The sequence below is a fragment of the Triticum aestivum genome, chromosome 7A (assembly GCF_018294505.1).
Source record: "Triticum aestivum cultivar Chinese Spring chromosome 7A, IWGSC CS RefSeq v2.1, whole genome shotgun sequence".
NCBI classification, from domain to species: Eukaryota; Viridiplantae; Streptophyta; class Magnoliopsida; order Poales; family Poaceae; genus Triticum; species Triticum aestivum.
Window position 1 is genome coordinate 52753474 of NC_057812.1, and position 19137 is coordinate 52772610.

The 19137-nt window shown below is 48.0% G+C and overlaps 1 protein-coding gene across 1 annotated transcript; it reads left to right on the plus strand.

The window, feature by feature from the left end:
• The first annotated feature begins 15402 nt into the window (after positions 1-15402).
• LOC123154997 (hexose carrier protein HEX6-like) lies at positions 15403-17239 on the plus strand. The gene has a single exon (XM_044573581.1). The coding sequence runs from the start codon at positions 15447-15449 to the stop codon at positions 16989-16991; it is 1545 nt and encodes a 514-aa protein (XP_044429516.1). The 5' UTR covers positions 15403-15446; the 3' UTR covers positions 16992-17239.
• The last annotated feature ends 1898 nt before the right edge of the window (positions 17240-19137 follow it).

Genomic DNA, 19137 nt, shown 5'->3' on the forward strand with positions numbered 1-19137 from the left:
TTTTTTACGAGTTTTCTCCCCGCATCAATAAATGGGCCAGCCCAGATGAGCCGCCATGTATCGAAGGTCGACGTACTTTAAAAAAAAGATCATCATGCCCTTTATTATGAAGAGGTATGGAGTAATCTCAGCCATTGATGTGTTTGTATCGGAGGTCGATGTACTTTAAAGAAAAGACCATCATGTCCATTATTATGAAGAGGTATGAAGTAATCTCAGCCATCGATGTATTTAAGGGGGGTCTACCGAAGCAGAAGTGAAACCTAATAAAAATTACATCGAGATTAACGGACAACCGAACGACTCATTGCCGTCGCCAGAATGAGCCACCGAGGCGGTTTGATCTTGTCGATGAGACGATGACAGCCAGGAAGTCCTTGTGGGCGTGCCCCTAAGGTCGGGAACCGCAGTCGTCGACATTAAATCATTTAATCGATCCGAAGAACATAACATCAAATCTCGTCGTTGCGTATGCATGACGAAGAACATAACATCGATGTATTTAAGGGGGGTCTACCGAAGCAGAAGTGAAACCTAATAAAAATTACATCGAGATTAACGGACAACCGAACGACTCATTGCCGTCGCCAGAATGAGCCGCCGAGGCGGTTTGACCTTGTCGATGAGACGATGACAGCCAGGAAGTCCTTGTGGGCGTGCCCCTAAGGTCGGGAGCCGCAGTCGTCGACATTAAATCATTTAATCGATCCGAAGAACATAACATCAAATCTCGTCGTTGCGTATGCATGACGAGAACCCTAATCTCGCCGCTCCGAGGAGCTAGCAGGAATCTATGTCAGAGCTTCGTCTAATTCTTTTCGACGAACGAACATGAGGAGGATCGGAGTCGAAGAAGAAACGCCGCCATCCGTCCGAAACCGCCCTTGCGAGAATTAGAACCCTCCCTATGTAAGCCAACGCACCAGGAATACCCTTCTCACCACCGGCCGTCGGAGCGGCAGGCTCAGGGGAGGCTAATCCGCAAGCTTGCCGACGTGAGAGGGGAAGATTCATTGGGATGCTTTGATTAATAATTAGTTTGACTTATTATGGTGTATTAGTATATTACTTAAAAACACGCGCAACACATTCAACGCCTAGAGCTACCTACTATAGACACATTTGCAGCACAACACAGGAGCTACTCCCTCCTTTCCGGTTTATAAGGCTCAATTCAAAGATCTCACCAACCAAGGTAGATGATGAGTGGTGGAATATTTTTTGTAGTTTGCAAAAGCACCCAATTAATGCTCTTGTTTCCTCAAAAAATTATGTTTACGAATGCATTAGTTGCAATGAATGCATGCATAAAGTGCATGCATTGGTCAGTTTTCTCTTAATACTTGCATGCAATGATTTAATGCACCTTGAAGTCGGACGCGGGTTGCCTGCGGCCGCTCCGTGCGACCATCCGTGCGGCGTACCGATCGCATGGCCCTTGCTCCACGCATGCCCCGCTCCACGCACACAGCGATCGATCCTGATTTTAAGTGCAAAAAGAAAAACGAAATACACATCGTAATACTGAGTCGTTTTGGTAATACTCTCATCACTAAAACTGAACACAAGCCCTGCGGAAATAATCTAATCACCCGCCAAAAGAACCACAGAATACACAAAAGGGCGCCAAAATGCAAGATCTACACCTCATATGAGGCGGAAGTGACCTACAGCCTTAAAGCGCACAATTATCAATAGCGGCTTAACCAGGAATCAGGAAATTCTTCTCTTCAATTGAGCAGCAAAGGAATCCGCGTCCCTGGTGGCTTCTCCGAGTCTTGTATCCCTGACGACTTCTCTGAGGAGTGTTCCAGGGAACTAGGACACTGACGAACAATCTCATGCACCAAAAATAAGAAATCTCACTCGGTTCTGACGATGAATCGGCGGCAAATTCTCTAATTTCTTTGTTTTGAACCATTGCGGGGGACTTCACATCCAACAGTGCACACAAATATGTTTGCCTAAAAGATCCACTTTCCATCAACTGTGACAGGATCCAGAGTATTGGCCGGGAAAAAGCAGTGTGCGGCAACCTTGTAGAACTTCTACAGGAATCTGTGACCGCATTCTGCAAAAGCCAAACAACAACGGAAAGTTAGTTTTTTTATTTAGAAAAACAAAGCAGTGTCATGTACAGTAGCCAATTTCAAACGTTCTTGTACCATCTCTGATTTCAGTTTTTGGAAAACACGCACTACAGTTTTTTCTATTCCTTTTACAATACATATAGTTCATCGACAAACATAAGAGATAGTTGAATATACCTGCACAAACCGTGTACTGATATGAAATATAAACAGAACAAGGATTCTAGAGTGCATCATGATTTCTCCTCTAAAACTTAAGACTCCTGATGTCTCAATGCACTCCATGTTTCTTAAGACAAATACGATTGCAAGAGATATAAATCTGATTTATGATGCAGTTCATAAAAAGTCATGATAGGCAAATTGTTGGAAATATGCCCTAGAGGCAATAATAAAAGCATTATTATTATATTTCCTTGTTCATGATAATTGTCTTTATTCATGCTATAATTGTGTTATCCGGAAATCGTAATACATGTGTGGATAATAGACATCAACATGTCCCTAGTAAGCCTCTAGTTGACTAGCTCGTTGATCAACAGATAGTCATGGTTTCCTGACTATGGACATTGGATGTCATTGATAACGAGATCACATCATTAGGAGAATGATGTGATGGACAAGACCCAATCCTAAACATAGCACAAGATCGTATAGTTCGTTTGCTAGAGTTTTTCCAATGTCAAGTATCCTTTCCTTAGACCATGAGATCGTGTAACTCCCGGATGCCGTAGGAGTGCTTTGGGTGTACCAAACACCAAACGTCACAACGTAACTGGGTGACTATAAAGGTATACTACGGGTATCTCCGAAAGTGTCTGTTGGGTTGACACGGATCAAGACTGGGATTTGTCACTCCGTATGACGAAGAGGTATCACTGGGCCCACTCGGTAATGCATCATCATTATGAGCTCAAAGTGACCAAGTGTCTGGTCACGGGATCATGCATTACGGTACGAGTAAAGTGACTTGCCGGTAACGAGATTGAACGAGGTATTGGGATACCGACAATCGAATCTCGGGCAAGTAACATACCGATTGACAAAGGGAATTGAATACGGGGTTGCTTGAATCCTCGACATCGTGGTTCATCCGATGAGATCATCGAGGACATGTGGGAGCCAACATGCGTATCCAGATCCCGCTGTTGGTTATTGACCGGAGAATCGTCTCGGTCATGTCTACATGTCTCCCGAACCCATAGGGTCTACACACTTAAGGTTCGGTGACGCTAGGATTGTAAAGATATGTATATGCAGTAACCCGAATGTTGTTCGGAGTCCCGGATGAGATCCCGGACATCACGAGGAGTTTCGGAATGGTCTGGAGGTAAAGAATTATATATAGAAGTGCTGTTTCGGCCATCGGGACAAGTTTCGGGGTCACCGGTATTGTACCGGGACCACCGGAAGGGTCCCGGGGGTCCACCGGGTGGGGCCACCCATCCCGGAGGGCCCCATGGGCCAAAGTGGGGAGGAGAACCAGCCCATAGTGGGCTGGTGCGTCCCCCTAGGCCCACCCGATGCGCCTAGGGTTGAAACCCTAGGGGTGGGGGGGCGCCCCACCTTGCCTTGGGGGCTACTCCAGCCCTGGCCGCCGCCCCTCCTAGGAGATCTCATCTCCTAGGGCCGCCCCCCCCTAAGGGAGCCTATATATAAAGGGGGGGAGGGAGGGGGCAGCGATACCTTGAGTCTTGGCGCCTCCCTCTCCCTTGCTACACCTCTCTCTCGTAGTATAAGGCGAAGCCCTGCTACTGTGACGCCCTGCATCCACCACCACGCCGTCGTGCTACTGGATCTTCATCAACCTCTCCTTCCCCCTTGCTGGATCAAGAAGGAGGAGACGTTACTCTGACCGTACGTGTGTTGAACGCGGAGGTGCCGTCCGTTCGGCGCTAGGATCTCCGGTGATTTGGATCACGTTGTGTACGACTTCCTCATCCTCGTTCTTTGAACGCTTCCGCGCGTGATCTACAAAGGTATGTAGATGCAATCCAATCACTCGTTGCTAGATGAACTCATAGATGGATCTTGGTGAAACCGTAGGAAAGTTTTTGTTTTCTGCAACGTTCCCCAACAGTGGCTTCATGAGCTAGGTCTATGCGTAGTTCTTCTTGCGCGAGTAGAACACAATTTTTTGTGGGCGTAGATGTTGTCAACTTTCTTGCCGCTACTAGTCTTATCTTGCTTCAACGGTATTGTGGGATGAAGCGGCCCGGACCAACCTTACATGTACGCTTACGTGATACCGGTTCCACCGACTAACATGCACTAGTTGCATAAGGTGGCTGGCGGGTGTCTGTCTCTCCTACTTTAGTTGGAGCGGATTTGATGAAAAGGGTCCTTACGAAGGGTAAATAGAAGTTGACAAATCACGTTGTGGCTTTCACGTAGGTAATAAAACGTTCTTGCTAGAACCGTAAAGCAGCCACGTAAAACTTGCAACAACAATTAGAGGACATCTAACTTGTTTTTGCAGCAAGTGTTTTGTGATGTGATATGGCCAAAGTTGTGATGAATGATGAATGATATATAAGTGATGTATGAGATGTTCATGCTATTGTAATAGGAATCATGACTTGCATGTCGATGAGTATGACAACCGGCAGGAGCCATAGGAGTTGTCTTTATTTTTGTATGACCTGCGTGTCATTGAGAAACGCCATGTAAATTACTTTACTTTATTTCTAAACTCGTTAACCGTAGTAGTAGAAGTAATAGTTGGCGAGCAACTTCATGGAGACACGATGATGGAGATCATGGTGTCATGCCGGTGACAGGATGATCATGGAGCCCCAAGATGGAGATCAAAGGAGCTATGTGATATTGGCCATATCATGTCACTATTATTATTTGATTGCATGTGATGTTTATCATGTTTTGTACATCTTGTTTGCTTAGAACGACGGTAGTAAATAAGATGATCCCTCATAATAATTTCAAGAAAGTGTTTCCCCTAACTGTGCATCATTGCGACAGTTCGTTGTTTCGAAGCACCACGTGATGATCGGGTGTGTTAGATTCCGACGTTCACATACAACGGGTGTAAGACAGATTTACACATGCAAACACTTAGGTTGACTTGACGAGCCTAGCATGTACAGACATGGCCTCGGAACACAGAAGACCGAAAGGTCAAGCATGAGTCGTATAGAAGATACGATCAACATGATGATGTTCACCGACGTTGACTAGTTCGTCTCACGTGATGATCGGGCACGGCCTAGTTAACTCGGATCATGTTATACTCAGATGACTGGAGGGATGTCTATCTGACTGGGAGTTCATTGAATAATTTGATTAGATGAACTTAATTACCATGAACTTAGTCTAAAGTATTTACAATATGTCTTGTAGATCAAATGGCCAACGTAGTCCTCAACTTCAACGCGTTCCTAGAGAAAACCAAGCTGAAAGACGATGGCAGCAACTATACGGACTGGGTCCGGAACCTGAGGATCATCCTCATAGCTGCCAAGAAAGAATATGTCCTACAAGCACCGCTAGGTGACGCACCCGTCCCACAGAACCAAGACGTTATGAATGCTTGGCAGACACGTGTTGATGACTACTCCCTCGTTCAGTGCGGCATGCTTTACAGCTTAGAGCCGGGGCTCCAAAAGCGTTTTGAGAGACATGGAGCATATGAGATGTTCGAGGAGCTGAAAATGGTTTTTCAAGCTCATGGCCGGGTCGAGAGATATGAAGTCTCTGACAAATTCTTCAGCTATAAGATGGAGGAAAATAGTTCTGTCAGTGAGCACATACTCACTATGTCTGGGTTACATAACCGCTTGACTCAGCTGGGAGTTAATCTCCCGGATGATGCGGTCATTGACAGAATCCTCCAGTCGCTTCCACCAAGCTACAAGAGCTTTGTGATGAACTTCAATATGCAGGGGATGGAAAAAGACCATTCCTGAGTTATTTTCAATGCTGAAATCAGCAGAGGTAGAAGTCAAGAAGGAACATCAAATGTTGATGGTGAATAAAACCACTAAGTTCAAGAAGGGCAAGGGTAAAAATAACTTCAAGAAGGATGGCAAGGTAGTTGCCACGCCCGGCAAGCAAGCTGCCGGGAAGAAGCCAAAGAATGGACCCAAGCCCGAGACTGAGTGCTTTTATTGCAAGGGAAGTGATCACTGGAAGCGGAACTGCCCCAAATACTTAGCGGACAAGAAGGCCGGCAAAACAAAAGGTATATGTGATATACATGTAATTGATGTGTACCTTACCAGTATTCGTAGTAGCTCCTGGGTATTTGATACCGGTGCAGTTGCTCACATTTGTAACTGAAAGCAGGGGCTGCGGAATAAGCGGAGACTGGCAAAGGACGAGGTGACGATGCGCGTCGGGAATGGTTCCAAGGTCAATGTGATCGCCGTCGGCACGCTACCTCTACATTTACCTTCGGGATTAGTTTTAAACCTTAATAATTGTTATTTAGTGCCAGCTTTGAGCATGAACATTGTATCGGGATCTCGTTTAATTCGAGATGGCTACTCATTTAAATCAGAGAATAATGGTTGTTCTATTTACATGAGAGATATGTTTTATGGTCATGCTCCTATGGTGAATGGTTTATTCTTAATGAATCTCGAGCGTAATGCTACACATATTCATAGTGTGAATGCCAAAAGATGTAAGGTTGATAATGATAGTCCCACATACCTGTGGCACTACCGCCTTGGTCACATAGGTGTCAAACGCATGAAGAAGCTCCATACAGATGGACTCTTAGAGTCTCTTGATTACGAATCATTTGACACGTGCGAACCATGCCTCATGGGTAAGATGACCAAGACTCCGTTCTCAGGAACAATGGAGCGAGCAACCAACCTATTGGAAATCATACATACTGATGTGCAGTCCAATGAGTGTTGAGGCTCGCGGTGGCTATCGTTATGTTCTCACCCTCACTGATGACTTGAGTAGATATGGGTATGTCTACTTAATGAAACACAAGTATGAGACCTTTGAAAAGTTCAAGGAATTTCAGAGTGAGGTTGAGAATCAACGTGATAGAAAAATCAAGTTTTTGCGATCAGATCGTGGAGGAGAATACTTGAGTCATGAATTTGACACACACTTAAGAAAATGTGGAATAGTTTCACAACTCACGCCGCCTGGAACATCTCAGTGTAATGGTGTGTCCGAACGTCGTAATCGCACTCTATTAGATATGGTGCGATCTATGATGTCTCTTACCGATTTACCACTATCTTTTTGGGGATATGCTTTAGAGACTGCCGCATTCACTTTAAATAGGGCTCCGTCGAAATCCTTGAGACGACACCGTATGAATTATGGTTTGGGAAGAAACCTAAGCTGTCGTTTCTAAAAGTTTGGGGATGCGATGCTTATGTTAAGAAACTTCAACCTGAAAAGCCCGAACCCAAGTCGGAAAAATGCGTCTTCATAGGATACCCTAAAGAAACTATTGGGTATACCTTCTACCTCAGATCCGAAGGCAAGATCTTTGTTGCCAAGAATGGATCCTTTCTAGAGAAAGAGTTTCTCTCAAAAGAAGTAAGTGGGAGGAAAGTAGAACTTGATGAAGTATTACCTCTTGAACCGGAAAAGGGTGCAACTCAAGAAAATGTTCCTGAGGTGCCTGCACCGACTAGAGAGGAAGTTATTGATGATGATCAAGATACTCCTGATCAAGCTCCTACTGAAATTCGTAGGTCCACAAGGACACGTTCCACACCAGAGTGGTACGGTAACCCTGTCTTGGAAATCATGTTGTTAGACAACGGTGAACCTTCGAACTATGAAGAAGCGATGGCGGGCCCGGAATCCGACAAATGGCTGGAAGCCATGAAATCCGAGATAGGATCCATGTATGAAAACGAAGTATGGACTTTGACTGACTTGCCTGATGATCGGCGAGCCATAGAAAATAAATGAATCTTTAAGAAGAAGACAGACGCGGATGGTAATGTGACCATCCATAAAGCTCGGCTTCTCGCTAAGGGTTATCGACAAGTTCAAGGGGTTGACTACGATGAGACTTTCTCACCGATAGCGAAGCTGAAGTCCGTCTGAATTATGTTAGTAATTGCCGCATACTATGATTATGAGATATGGCAAATGGACGTCAAAACGGCATTCCTTAATGGTTTCCTTAAGGAAGAATTGTATATGATGCAGCCGGAAGATTTTGTCGATCCTAAGAATGCTAACAAGGTGTGCAAGCTCCAACTCTCGATTTATGGGCTGGTGCAAGCATCTCGGAGTTGGAACATTCGCTTTGATGAGATTTGGCTGGTGCAACGCTCGATTTGGGTTTACGCAGACTTATGGAGAAGCCTGCGTTTACAAGAAAGTGAGTGGGAGCTCTGTAGCATTTCTCATATTATATGTAGATGACATACTTTTGATGGGAAATGATATAGAACTCTTGGACAGCATCAAGGCCTACTTGAATAAGAGTTTTTCAATGAAGGACCTTGGAGAAGCTGCTTATATATTAGGCATCAAGATCTATAGAGATAGATTGAGACACCTCATAGGTCTTTCACAAAGCACATACCTTGATAAGATATTGAAGAAGTTCAATATGGATCAGTCTAAGAAGGGGTTCTTGCCTGTGTTACAAGGTGTGAAATTGAGCTCAGCTCAATGTCCGACCAAGACAGAAGATATAGAAGAGACAAGTGTCATCCCCTATGCCTCAGCCATAGGTTCTATTATGTATGCCATGCTGTGTATCAGACCTGATGTAAACCTTGCCGTAAGTTTGGTAGGAAGGTACCAAAGTAATCCCGACAAGGAACACTGGACAGCGGTCAAGAATATCCTGAAGTACCTGAAAAGGACTAAGGAAATGTTTCTCGTTTATGGAGGTGACGAAGAGCTCGTCGTAAAGGGTTACGTTGACGCTAGCTACGACACAGATCTGGATGACTCAAAGTCACAAACCGGATACGTGTATATTTTGAATGGTGGGGCAGTAAGCTGGTGCAGTTGCAAGCAGAGCGTCGTGGCGGGATCTACATGTGAAGCGGAGTACATGGCAGCCTCGGAGGCAGCACATGAAGCAATTTGGGTGAAGGAGTTCATCACCGATCTAGGAGTCATACCCAATGCGTCGGGGCCAATCAAACTCTTCTGTGACAACACTGGAGCTATTCCACTTGCCAAGGAGCCCAGGTTTCACAAGAAGACAAGGCACATCAAGCGTCGCTTCAACTCCATTCGTGAAAATGTTCAAGATGGAGACATAGATATTTGTAAAGTTCATACGGACCTGAATGTAGCAGATCCGTTGACTAAACCTCTCCCTAGAGCAAAACATGATCAACACCAGAATTCCATGGGTGTTCGATTCATCACAATGTAACTAGATTATTGACTCTAGTGCAAGTGGGAGACTGTTGGAAATATGCCCTAGAGGCAATAATAAAAGCATTATTATTATATTTCCTTCTTCATGATAATTGTCTTTATTCATGCTATAATTGTGTTATCCGGAAATCGTAATACATGTGTGGATAATAGACACCAACATGTCCCTAGTAAGCCTCTAGTTGACTAGCTCGTTGATCAACAGATAGTCATGGTTTCCTGACTATGGACATTGGATGTCATTGATAACGAGATCACATCATTAGGAGAATGATGTGATGGACAAGACCCAATCCTAAACATAGCACAAGATCGTATAGTTCGTTTGCTAGAGTTTTTCCAATGTCAAGTATCCTTTTCTTAGACCATGAGATCGTGTAACTCCTGGATGCCATAGGAGTGCTTTGGGTGTACCAAACGTCACAACGTAACTGGGTGACTATAAAGGTATACTACGGGTATCTCCGAAAGTGTCTGTTGGGTTGACACGGATCAAGACTGGGATTTGTCACTCCGTATGACGGAGAGGTATCACTGGGCCCACTCAGTAATGCATCATCATTATGAGCTCAAAGTGACCAAGTGTCTGATCATGGGATCATGCATTACGGTACGAGTAAAGGGACTTGCCGGTAATGAGATTGAACGAGGTATTGGGATACCGACGATCGAATCTCGGGAAAGTAACATACCGATTGAGAAAGGGAATTGAATACGCGGTTGCTTGAATCCTCGACATCGTGGTTCATCCGATGAGATCATCGAGGAGCATGTGGGAGCCAACATGGGTATCCAGATCCCGCTGTTGGTTATTGACCGGAGAATCGTCTCGGTCATGTCTACATGTCTCCCGAACCCGTAGGGTCTACACACTTAAGGTTCGGTGACGCTAGGATTGTAAAGATATGTATATGCAGTAACCCGAATGTTGTTCGGAGTCCCGGATGAGATCCCGGATGTCACGAGGAGTTTCGAATGGTCCGAAGGTAAAGAATTATATATAGAAGTGTTGTTTCGGCCATCGGGACAAGTTTCGGGGTCACCGGTATTTTACCGGGACCACCGGAAGGGTCCCGGGGGTCCACCGGGTGGGGCCACCCATCCCGGAGGGCCCCATGGGCCAAAGTGGGGAGGGGAACCAGCCCATAGTGGGCTGGTGCGCCCCCCTAGGCCCACCCCATGCGCCTAGGGTTGAAACCCTAGGGGTGGGGGGCGCCCCACCTTGCCTTGGGGGCTACTCCAGCCCTGGCCGCCGCCCCCCTAGGAGATCTCATCTCCTAGGGCCGGCGCCCCTCCTAGGGGAGCCTATATATAAAGGGGGGGGGGGAGGGAGGGGGCAGCGATACCTTGAGTCTTGGCGCCTCCATCTCCCCTGCTACACCTCTCTCTCGTAGTATAAGGCGAAGCCCTGCTACTGTGACGCCCTGCATCCACCACCACGCCGTCGTGCTGCTGGATCTTCATCAACCTCTCCTTCCCCCTTGCTGGATCAAGAAGGAGGAGACGTTACTTTGACCGTACGTGTGTTGAACGCGGAGGTGCCGTCCGTTCGGCGCTAGGATCTCCGGTGATTTGGATCACGTTGTGTACGACTTCCTCATCCCCGTTCTTTGAACGCTTCCGCGCGTGATCTACAAAGGTATGTAGATGCAATCCAATCACTCATTGCTAGATGAACTCATAGATGGATCTTGGTGAAACCGTAGGAATTTTTTGTTTTCTGCAACGTTCACCAACACAAATATGATTGCTATATGTGTGTATTAACTAAATTGAATCCTAACTAATATAGGATCAAGAAACTGCAGTAGATCACACGGATGAAAGGGTACCAAAGTTTGGCATGAAATTTTTATCTGAAGAGGAAGCTTATTTATTTTATAACAAGTATGCTAAAACCATCGGACAACTGTTGGTTGGATTCCAACCATACAATTCAGCAATGGTAGAAGCAGTCCACACTTTCATTTTTTCTATTTTTTAAACTTCAGTGCAACTGAACTTTGCTTTCTCTACAGGGTCATTCGACAAATAACATGTACACCTCGCTGCAGGGTACCATTGGGGCCTCTAACTCTGGTTTGATGACGGAGAAAATCAAGACTTCCTCCATCAACCGAATGCAACATCTATCCTAAATGCTTCAATGTTGCAATCAAGTGGTCATACCATCCCAATGCCACCGCAGATCCAAGAACACGGCGATACTCCAGTGATATAAGCAGTCCACACTTTCATTTCAAGTATAGTTTCAGAACTTCAATGAAACTAAACTTCTCTAATTTTCTGCACAAGGTCATCCAATAAATCATATGTATACATTCAACGACAACATTCCACGCTGAATCCCTCACCACAAGGGAGCATTGGGACCTTTGACTCTAGTTTGATGACATGACAAAATCAATTCTTTCTCAATCAACCAAAGCCAACCTATTCTATTCTGTAAAAGGAATAGTTTTATCGCATGTGTGTTAGACTTCCAAGCTACAAGTGATTTTTATTCGAACTTGTATGTACCAGTTTTTTTAAATGCTACTCCATCTCCCCAGTCAAATATACTTGTTCACAGAATTATCTATGCACAATGTCCGCATGCATCAAGCTCATCTGACCTGTCAGCTATCCTTCAGTTTACGTATGATAATAGGGATGCCTGGAATAAATTTTAATTCTATTGACAAAAGTGCAGACATAAACCTAGAGGCATAGAGCGAGCAGACAACAGATCAATTGGCCCAAGACTCTGAGTTTAGTAATGAGCATTTTGAGCACAAGATTGACAATTGCATGAAAATAATTTTATTTAAACAGAATGGATTTGCTCTCAGCTTTATCCCAATTCAATTTGCATTAGATGGGAGCAATGCAAGAAGAAGACGAGATTTACCTGTGTCCTGTGTAGGTGATGTTGAGTCCACGAACTGCAGCCCGGTGACTTTTTTGAGGACGGAAGTGACGACCCGAGCTGGAGCCAAAGATTGCAGTCCCTCTCCCCCCTCCAAGCATCCCCGCCCCCTTCTTCCTCTCCAAGGGCATATCAAATCCATGGCGCTCTAGCTGCGGTCCCTGACATCCTTCATCTCGCTCCCTTGACCCCTCCTCCAAGCTCCTCCACAAGCCCGAGGCGCCGCCCTCTTGTGTAGTCGCCCCGTGCTGGCTCGCCAACCTCCGCGCCACTGGGTGGCGACGCTGGTCCGCCGTCCGCCTGACGCTGATTTACGCGCCGGTTCTGGCCAAGCTGCGGCACGGCTAGGTCCGGCAAGCGCACATGAGCCGCGGCCAGGCAAGCGACGCAGGTCCGGTCGACCCCGATGGGGGCTCCGGTGCCAGCCAAGCTACTGCACGGCCAGGTCCGGCAAGCGCACGTGCACGCGGTCGGCGACCAGCCGAGCGGGGACGCGATGAGATATGGTAGATTGTAAGCTTTGTGGGAACGGGCGGCCCGAGGAGAACGGGGCCACGGAACATCTAGGTGCACGTCGGACGGGAGGTACAACACGATCTGGGCGGCCGCAAGGACCTGAAATTTGGAGGAGCAGAAACTTCAACTCGAGCTCTGTTCAGACAAAAGGGGAAAGATGTGGATAGAAGTGTATTGAAGAAGGAAATCTGTATTATGATGTGTAGTTTATTTTCTTTTTTGCACAAATTCTGAGGCGGGCCATGCGATCGGTGCGCCGCACGGATGGTCGCACGCAGCGGCCGCAGGCAAGCCGCGTCCCTTGAAGTCTGAGCATGTGATGGAAAACACCCAAATTGAGCCTTATAAAATGAAAAAACTAAAATTTTGAAATAAGCCTTATAAATCGAAAAGGAAGGAGTACCTACTGTAGAAACATTAACATTTATGGGGAAGCTAGTCTCTACTTATCTAAAAAGAACCCGAAGGTTCCTTTTTCTGCCGACGGACCGTGTTTTGCCCACTTTGGTCCATCCACCTCATTTTTTTTCCTGGTTGGCAAGTGACGATTCGATTCAACCACTATAATTACATGAACCAATGGACGTCACATCTTCCCTTTAAAAAATTGGAATTATCGTAATTATATGCCTCAGACGTTACACCTTGCAATCACCATAATGATAAGATTTGGCTCCTGTAGCAATGCACAAGCACATACCTATACTACTTTGAAAAACTAGTAGGTTTATTGATCTTTAGGTATGGCAGCCGCCGAGGCTTGCCAGGATAGCTGGCATCGCTCCTGCCTCCAGCCTCCAAATGTGAAGGAACACGGGCTCGATATAGAGTGGCCATCATAAGAGCATCTCCAACAGGCACCGGACGTGTCGCGCGTAAAAAACAGTTTTGCCGCGCGTCTATCACCTGGTTTGGCGCGGCGCGCAGCGCTGACTCCAGCAGCCGCGCTAAGATCCAGCGTGCGCGCGCCGCTCCAGCAGCGCGCAAAAATGCAGCACGCGCGTTCATTTTTACAACATTTTCGAAAGCATAGATAAATATTAAGATAATTAAAAACGATAAATTGCATAGGTAAAAAATGATACAAAGGTATTTTACATCGGTGCAATTAGATAGATAGTTCGAAAGCATAGATAGATAGAACTACGGTGCAACTAGATAGAAACTACTACGGCATACATAGATAGAAACTACTCCAAGTCGCTACCATCATCAACATCCTGGTCGGTGTTGTCCGAGGTATTGAGCCATATGTCGTCCCAACGTTCATCGTCTGACGTGAAGATCGACCTCCCACCTGCTTCAACGATATCGCACTGCGCATTCGCCAATACCTTCCGCCGACACCGGTCCGCCCGCTCCGCGTGGCGCCTTGCCGTCCTCTTCGCCCAGTAGGCACGCTCGTCGGCGACGTCCTCCGGGTGGCGACGGCGCCACTCCGCCATGGCTCGCTCGTCCTCCTCGGCGATGAGGAGGCGGCGGCAGCGCCGAGCGTGGTCGGCACGGTTCATGTCGGTGATGAGACGCGGCGGAGGGGCGATGCGCTGTGCCTTCTCGCGCGTGAAGACGTCCCGGAAGTTTATCTGCGACCGGGGCCTATCCAAGCGCCACGCCGCCGCGTCGTACGCGCGGGCGCCTCGTACGCACTCCGGAACGACCCGAGGCCGAGCCGGACGTCGCCGGACCGGATCTCGGCGAAGTACCAGCCGTTGGGGCGCTCGCGGACGCCGCGGTAGCCTGAAGAACCACGGCGGCGCGGCGGCATGGTGGCGCGGTGGTGGCGCGGAAAGCGGCGAAGCGGCGAGGTTGCGAGGGGAGGGCGCGTAGCTGTGTCTGTGCGCGTGGCGAGCGCGGTATTTTATAGGCGCGCCGAAGCGGCGTGCCAAATCTACCGCGCCGCGTGCCGCTTTCTCCCGCGCGCGGTAAGTTCCCGCCACCGCTGGAGCGCGCGGAACCAGCCGGCGCGCGTTAAAACCAAATTTACCGCACGGGCGCGCCTTTTGCCGCACCAGTTGGAGATGCTCTAAGGTTGAGACTGGTATGACGACTCTTCCACACCTTTCTATATTCAACTGGGTAGCGTAGTTCAGAGTTTGGACATGCCAACAAGGCCAGACAAGAAAAATAAATTTATTCTTTACAATAAATTGTGGAGCCCGATGGAGTAGTATATTGGTTCGTTCTACTTTCACAAGAGGAAGCAACAAATCGGTATGTGAAACGTGTCAAGTTACAATAGCACAAGAACGAAAAAGGCAAAATAGGCAATCAGCTTCACATGTCTCTCAAACCAAACCAGTCAACACAATCTGTGGTGAGTAAAATAACAGGAAGAAATCGCCATGGATGGCTACTTGTGCTGGTCACTGACAGCGCCTCGTTGATTAATTTGTAGACGAGATTGCACAAGAAGAAGGAAACAAAATCAGCATCGCAATCTCTTACCAGTCAACACACGGACCAGTCAGCCATGGCGATCAGTCAGTGGACGACTGTTTTGTACCGTCCACCCATGCCACGCACGATCCACAACTGCGCTGCTGCAAAGATAACCATTACTGAGTACGTGGCCTCACGCAGCTATGGCGGCCGGCAGCGTCGGCGTCTCCAAGAGCAATGACGGAGGCGGCGGCGGAAGGGTCACCATGTTCGTGGTGCTGTCGTGCATCACCGCCGGCATGGGTGGCGCCATCTTCGGCTACGACATCGGGATCGCTGGCGGGGTGTCTTCCATGGAGCCGTTCCTCCGCAAGTTCTTCCCGGAGGTGTACCGGCGGATGAAGGGCGACTCCCATGTCAGCAACTACTGCAAGTTCGACAGCCAGCTGCTCACCGCCTTCACCTCCTCGCTCTACGTCGCCGGCCTGCTCACCACCTTCCTGGCCTCCGGCGTCACGGCCCGTCGTGGCCGCCGCCCGTCCATGCTCCTTGGCGGTGCCGCTTTCCTCGCCGGCGCGGCGGTCGGAGGTGCGTCTCTGAACGTCTACATGGCCATCCTGGGGCGCGTGCTCCTCGGTGTCGGGCTGGGCTTCGCGAACCAGGCCGTGCCGCTCTACCTGTCTGAGATGGCGCCGCCGCGACACCGCGGCGCGTTCAGCAACGGCTTCCAGTTCAGCGTCGGCGTCGGAGCGCTGGCAGCCAACGTGATCAACTTCGGCACGGAGAAGATCAAGGGAGGCTGGGGGTGGCGCGTCTCGCTGTCCCTCGCCGCCGTGCCGGCCGGGCTCCTGCTCGTCGGCGCGGTCTTCCTCCCGGAGACGCCCAACAGCCTCGTCCAGCAGGGCAAGGACCGCCGGGACGTGGCGCTCTTGCTGCGTAAGATCCGCGGCACCGACGACGTCGACCGCGAACTCGACTGCATCGTCGCCGCCGCCGACAGCGGTGCCATGGCAACCGGCAGAAGCGGCCTGCGGATGCTCCTCACCCAGCGCCAGTACCGGCCGCAGCTGGTGATGGCCGTGGCGATCCCCTTCTTCCAGCAGGTGACGGGGATCAACGCGATCGCCTTCTACGCGCCGGTGCTGCTGCGCACGATCGGCATGGGCGAGAGCGCGTCGCTCCTGTCCGCGGTGGTCACGGGGGTCGTCGGCGCGGCGTCCACCCTCCTCTCTATGTTCCTCGTCGACCGGTTTGGCCGCCGCACGCTATTCCTCGCCGGCGGCACGCAGATGCTCGCGTCGCAGCTGCTAATCGGGGCCATCATGGCGGCGAAACTGGGCGACGACGGCGGCGTGAGCAAGACATGGGCGGCGGCGCTGATCTTCCTGATCGCGGTGTACGTGGCCGGGTTCGGGTGGTCGTGGGGGCCGCTGGGGTGGCTGGTGCCGAGCGAGATCTTCCCGCTGGAGGTGCGGTCGGCGGGGCAGGGCGTGACGGTGGCGACGAGCTTCGTGTTCACGGTGTTCGTGGCGCAGACGTTCCTGGCCATGCTGTGCCACATGAGGGCCGGCATATTCTTCTTCTTCGCGGCGTGGCTGGCCGCCATGACGGCGTTCGTGTACCTCCTGCTGCCGGAGACGAGGGGGGTGCCCATCGAGCAGGTGGACAGGGTGTGGCGCGAGCACTGGTTCTGGAGGAGGGTCCTCGGAATGGGATCCGAGGAGGCGCCAGCGAGCGGGAAACTCTGAAGGAGAGAAGGAGAGAAACAGAGTCGATCATAGTGCAGTTTCAGAGATATAAATCATCATGCACACAACAAATCAAATATGTAAGCATACATTTTCAGAGATCGCACAAAATGGAAGATGAAAGATTGTAGATCACTGTATGCAGTGCTCTTCATTATTGCTCGATACTGCATTAGTTCAGAAAATGCTTACCCTGAACGCGCAGTCATTGTAGATTACCCTTTACGCGTAGTCGCTTACTAGAAGGGTTGGGCGCACTTTACTGCGCCGTTGGTATTATTGGGTTTCTTAAAAAAGATTACTCACCTTGTTTAAAATAGGGTGTATTTTTTTGAGAAGTCAAACCTTTCAAGTTTGATCAAATTTGTAGATAAATATATCAAAATTCATAATATCAAATCGGTATGATTAAATTCATCATGAAATTAATTTTCATTCTTTTTTTGTTTAATATTGTGGATGTCTATATTTTTGCTCCGAACTTGATCAAAGTTAAAGAAATTTGACTTTCGAAAAAACCAATATCCTTTATATTTTGCAACTGATGGAAAAAAAATTAGTTTGGTAGGGGCGGGGTGGTACTATGTGTTTTATTTTTATTTATAATGCGGTGATTTTGTGGCCTGTCGTGGTATGATTATGTGTTATCCAATAACCAATCTATTTTTATGTGGGAACATTTCTATGCCGGTGGCTGCATGCAGTATATTGGTGCTACAGTATCACATGACGGCGCTTCTTTTTTCTAGGTGGTGGGAGGGTGGACGGAATTGTTATGTGTTTTATATCGCGGTTGCTATTGATTGATTTGAAAAATTGTTGGCCCGATCAAAATCGAAAACTAAATCTAAAATTGAATACCTCAATTATGAAAGGGCTTGAAAATTATAAAACATTGTGAATTAAAATATTAAAAAATTAGGTGACCCGGTCAAAATCAGGCGACCCAGTTTTAAATTAACAACCTCAATTAATTATGAGGCCTTAAAAATTAGGAAGCATAGTATATAGTATAAGCAAGCTTTGAGAAATTGTTTACATGGTCAAAATCAGGTGATTCAATTCCAATTTTAGATCACAATTAAATGTAAGCTCTTTAAAACAAGGGAGCATAATGTTATAGAAGATAACATATAGTATGGTCTGTCATTTTTGTAAAAAAAAATGTTGTTATGATCTTGCATCGTCGATACAAGAATCCAAGTTGATGACTCTACACAAGCAGCCATTGGTCCGATTGATGAGACCTTCTGAGGAAGTCCTGAATTAGGGGGTCTCCTGATAGCCGGACTATATCCTTTGGCCAGACTGTTGGACTATGAATATACAAGATTGAAGACTTTGTCTCGTGTCCGGATGAGACTTTACTTGGCATAAAAGGCAAACTAGGCAATACTGATATGTATATCTCCTCCTTGGTAACCGACCTTGTGTAACCCTAGCCCCCTCCGGTGTCTATATAAACCGAAGGGTTTTAGTCGATCCGTAGGACAACATACAATCATACCATAGGCTAGCTTCTAGGGTTTAGCCTCTTCGATCTCGTGGTAGATCAACTCTTGTACTACTCATATTATCAAGAACAATCAAGCAGGACATAGGGTATTACCTACATCAAGAGGGCCCGAACCTGGGTAAAACATCGTGTCCCCTGCCTCCTATTACCATCCGCCTTAGACGCACAGTTCGGGAACCCCTACCCGAGATCCGCCGGTTTTGACACCGACATTGGTGCTTTCTTTGAGAGTTACACTGTGCCGTCACCATAAGGAAGGATGCCTCGTCTCGTTGTTAAAAACAACATTACCGCCGGGGGAGCCCTGGCTGTCGGCCAAACCCTCTGGCTAGGCAGTTTCATCATGACCGCCCGTTCGGCTGCTGCACCGACGATGACTTCTCGGGTCATCGAAAACAGCCTCCACGTCGGCTCGGAATTTGCCGAGGAGATGGATCCAATGGAGCTCTCATCCCTAAACGAGATCTTGGATCGCATCGCCGCATTGGGAGTCGCTAGGGACTATGATCAGATTGGGCTTAAACCCGATCAAAGGGAGATTAACTCTTCACCGGTCACCCATCATATTGCGGTGGTGGAGGAACAATGCGGCAATTCTTCCTCTATCTTGAGGACTAATTATGTCCGGAT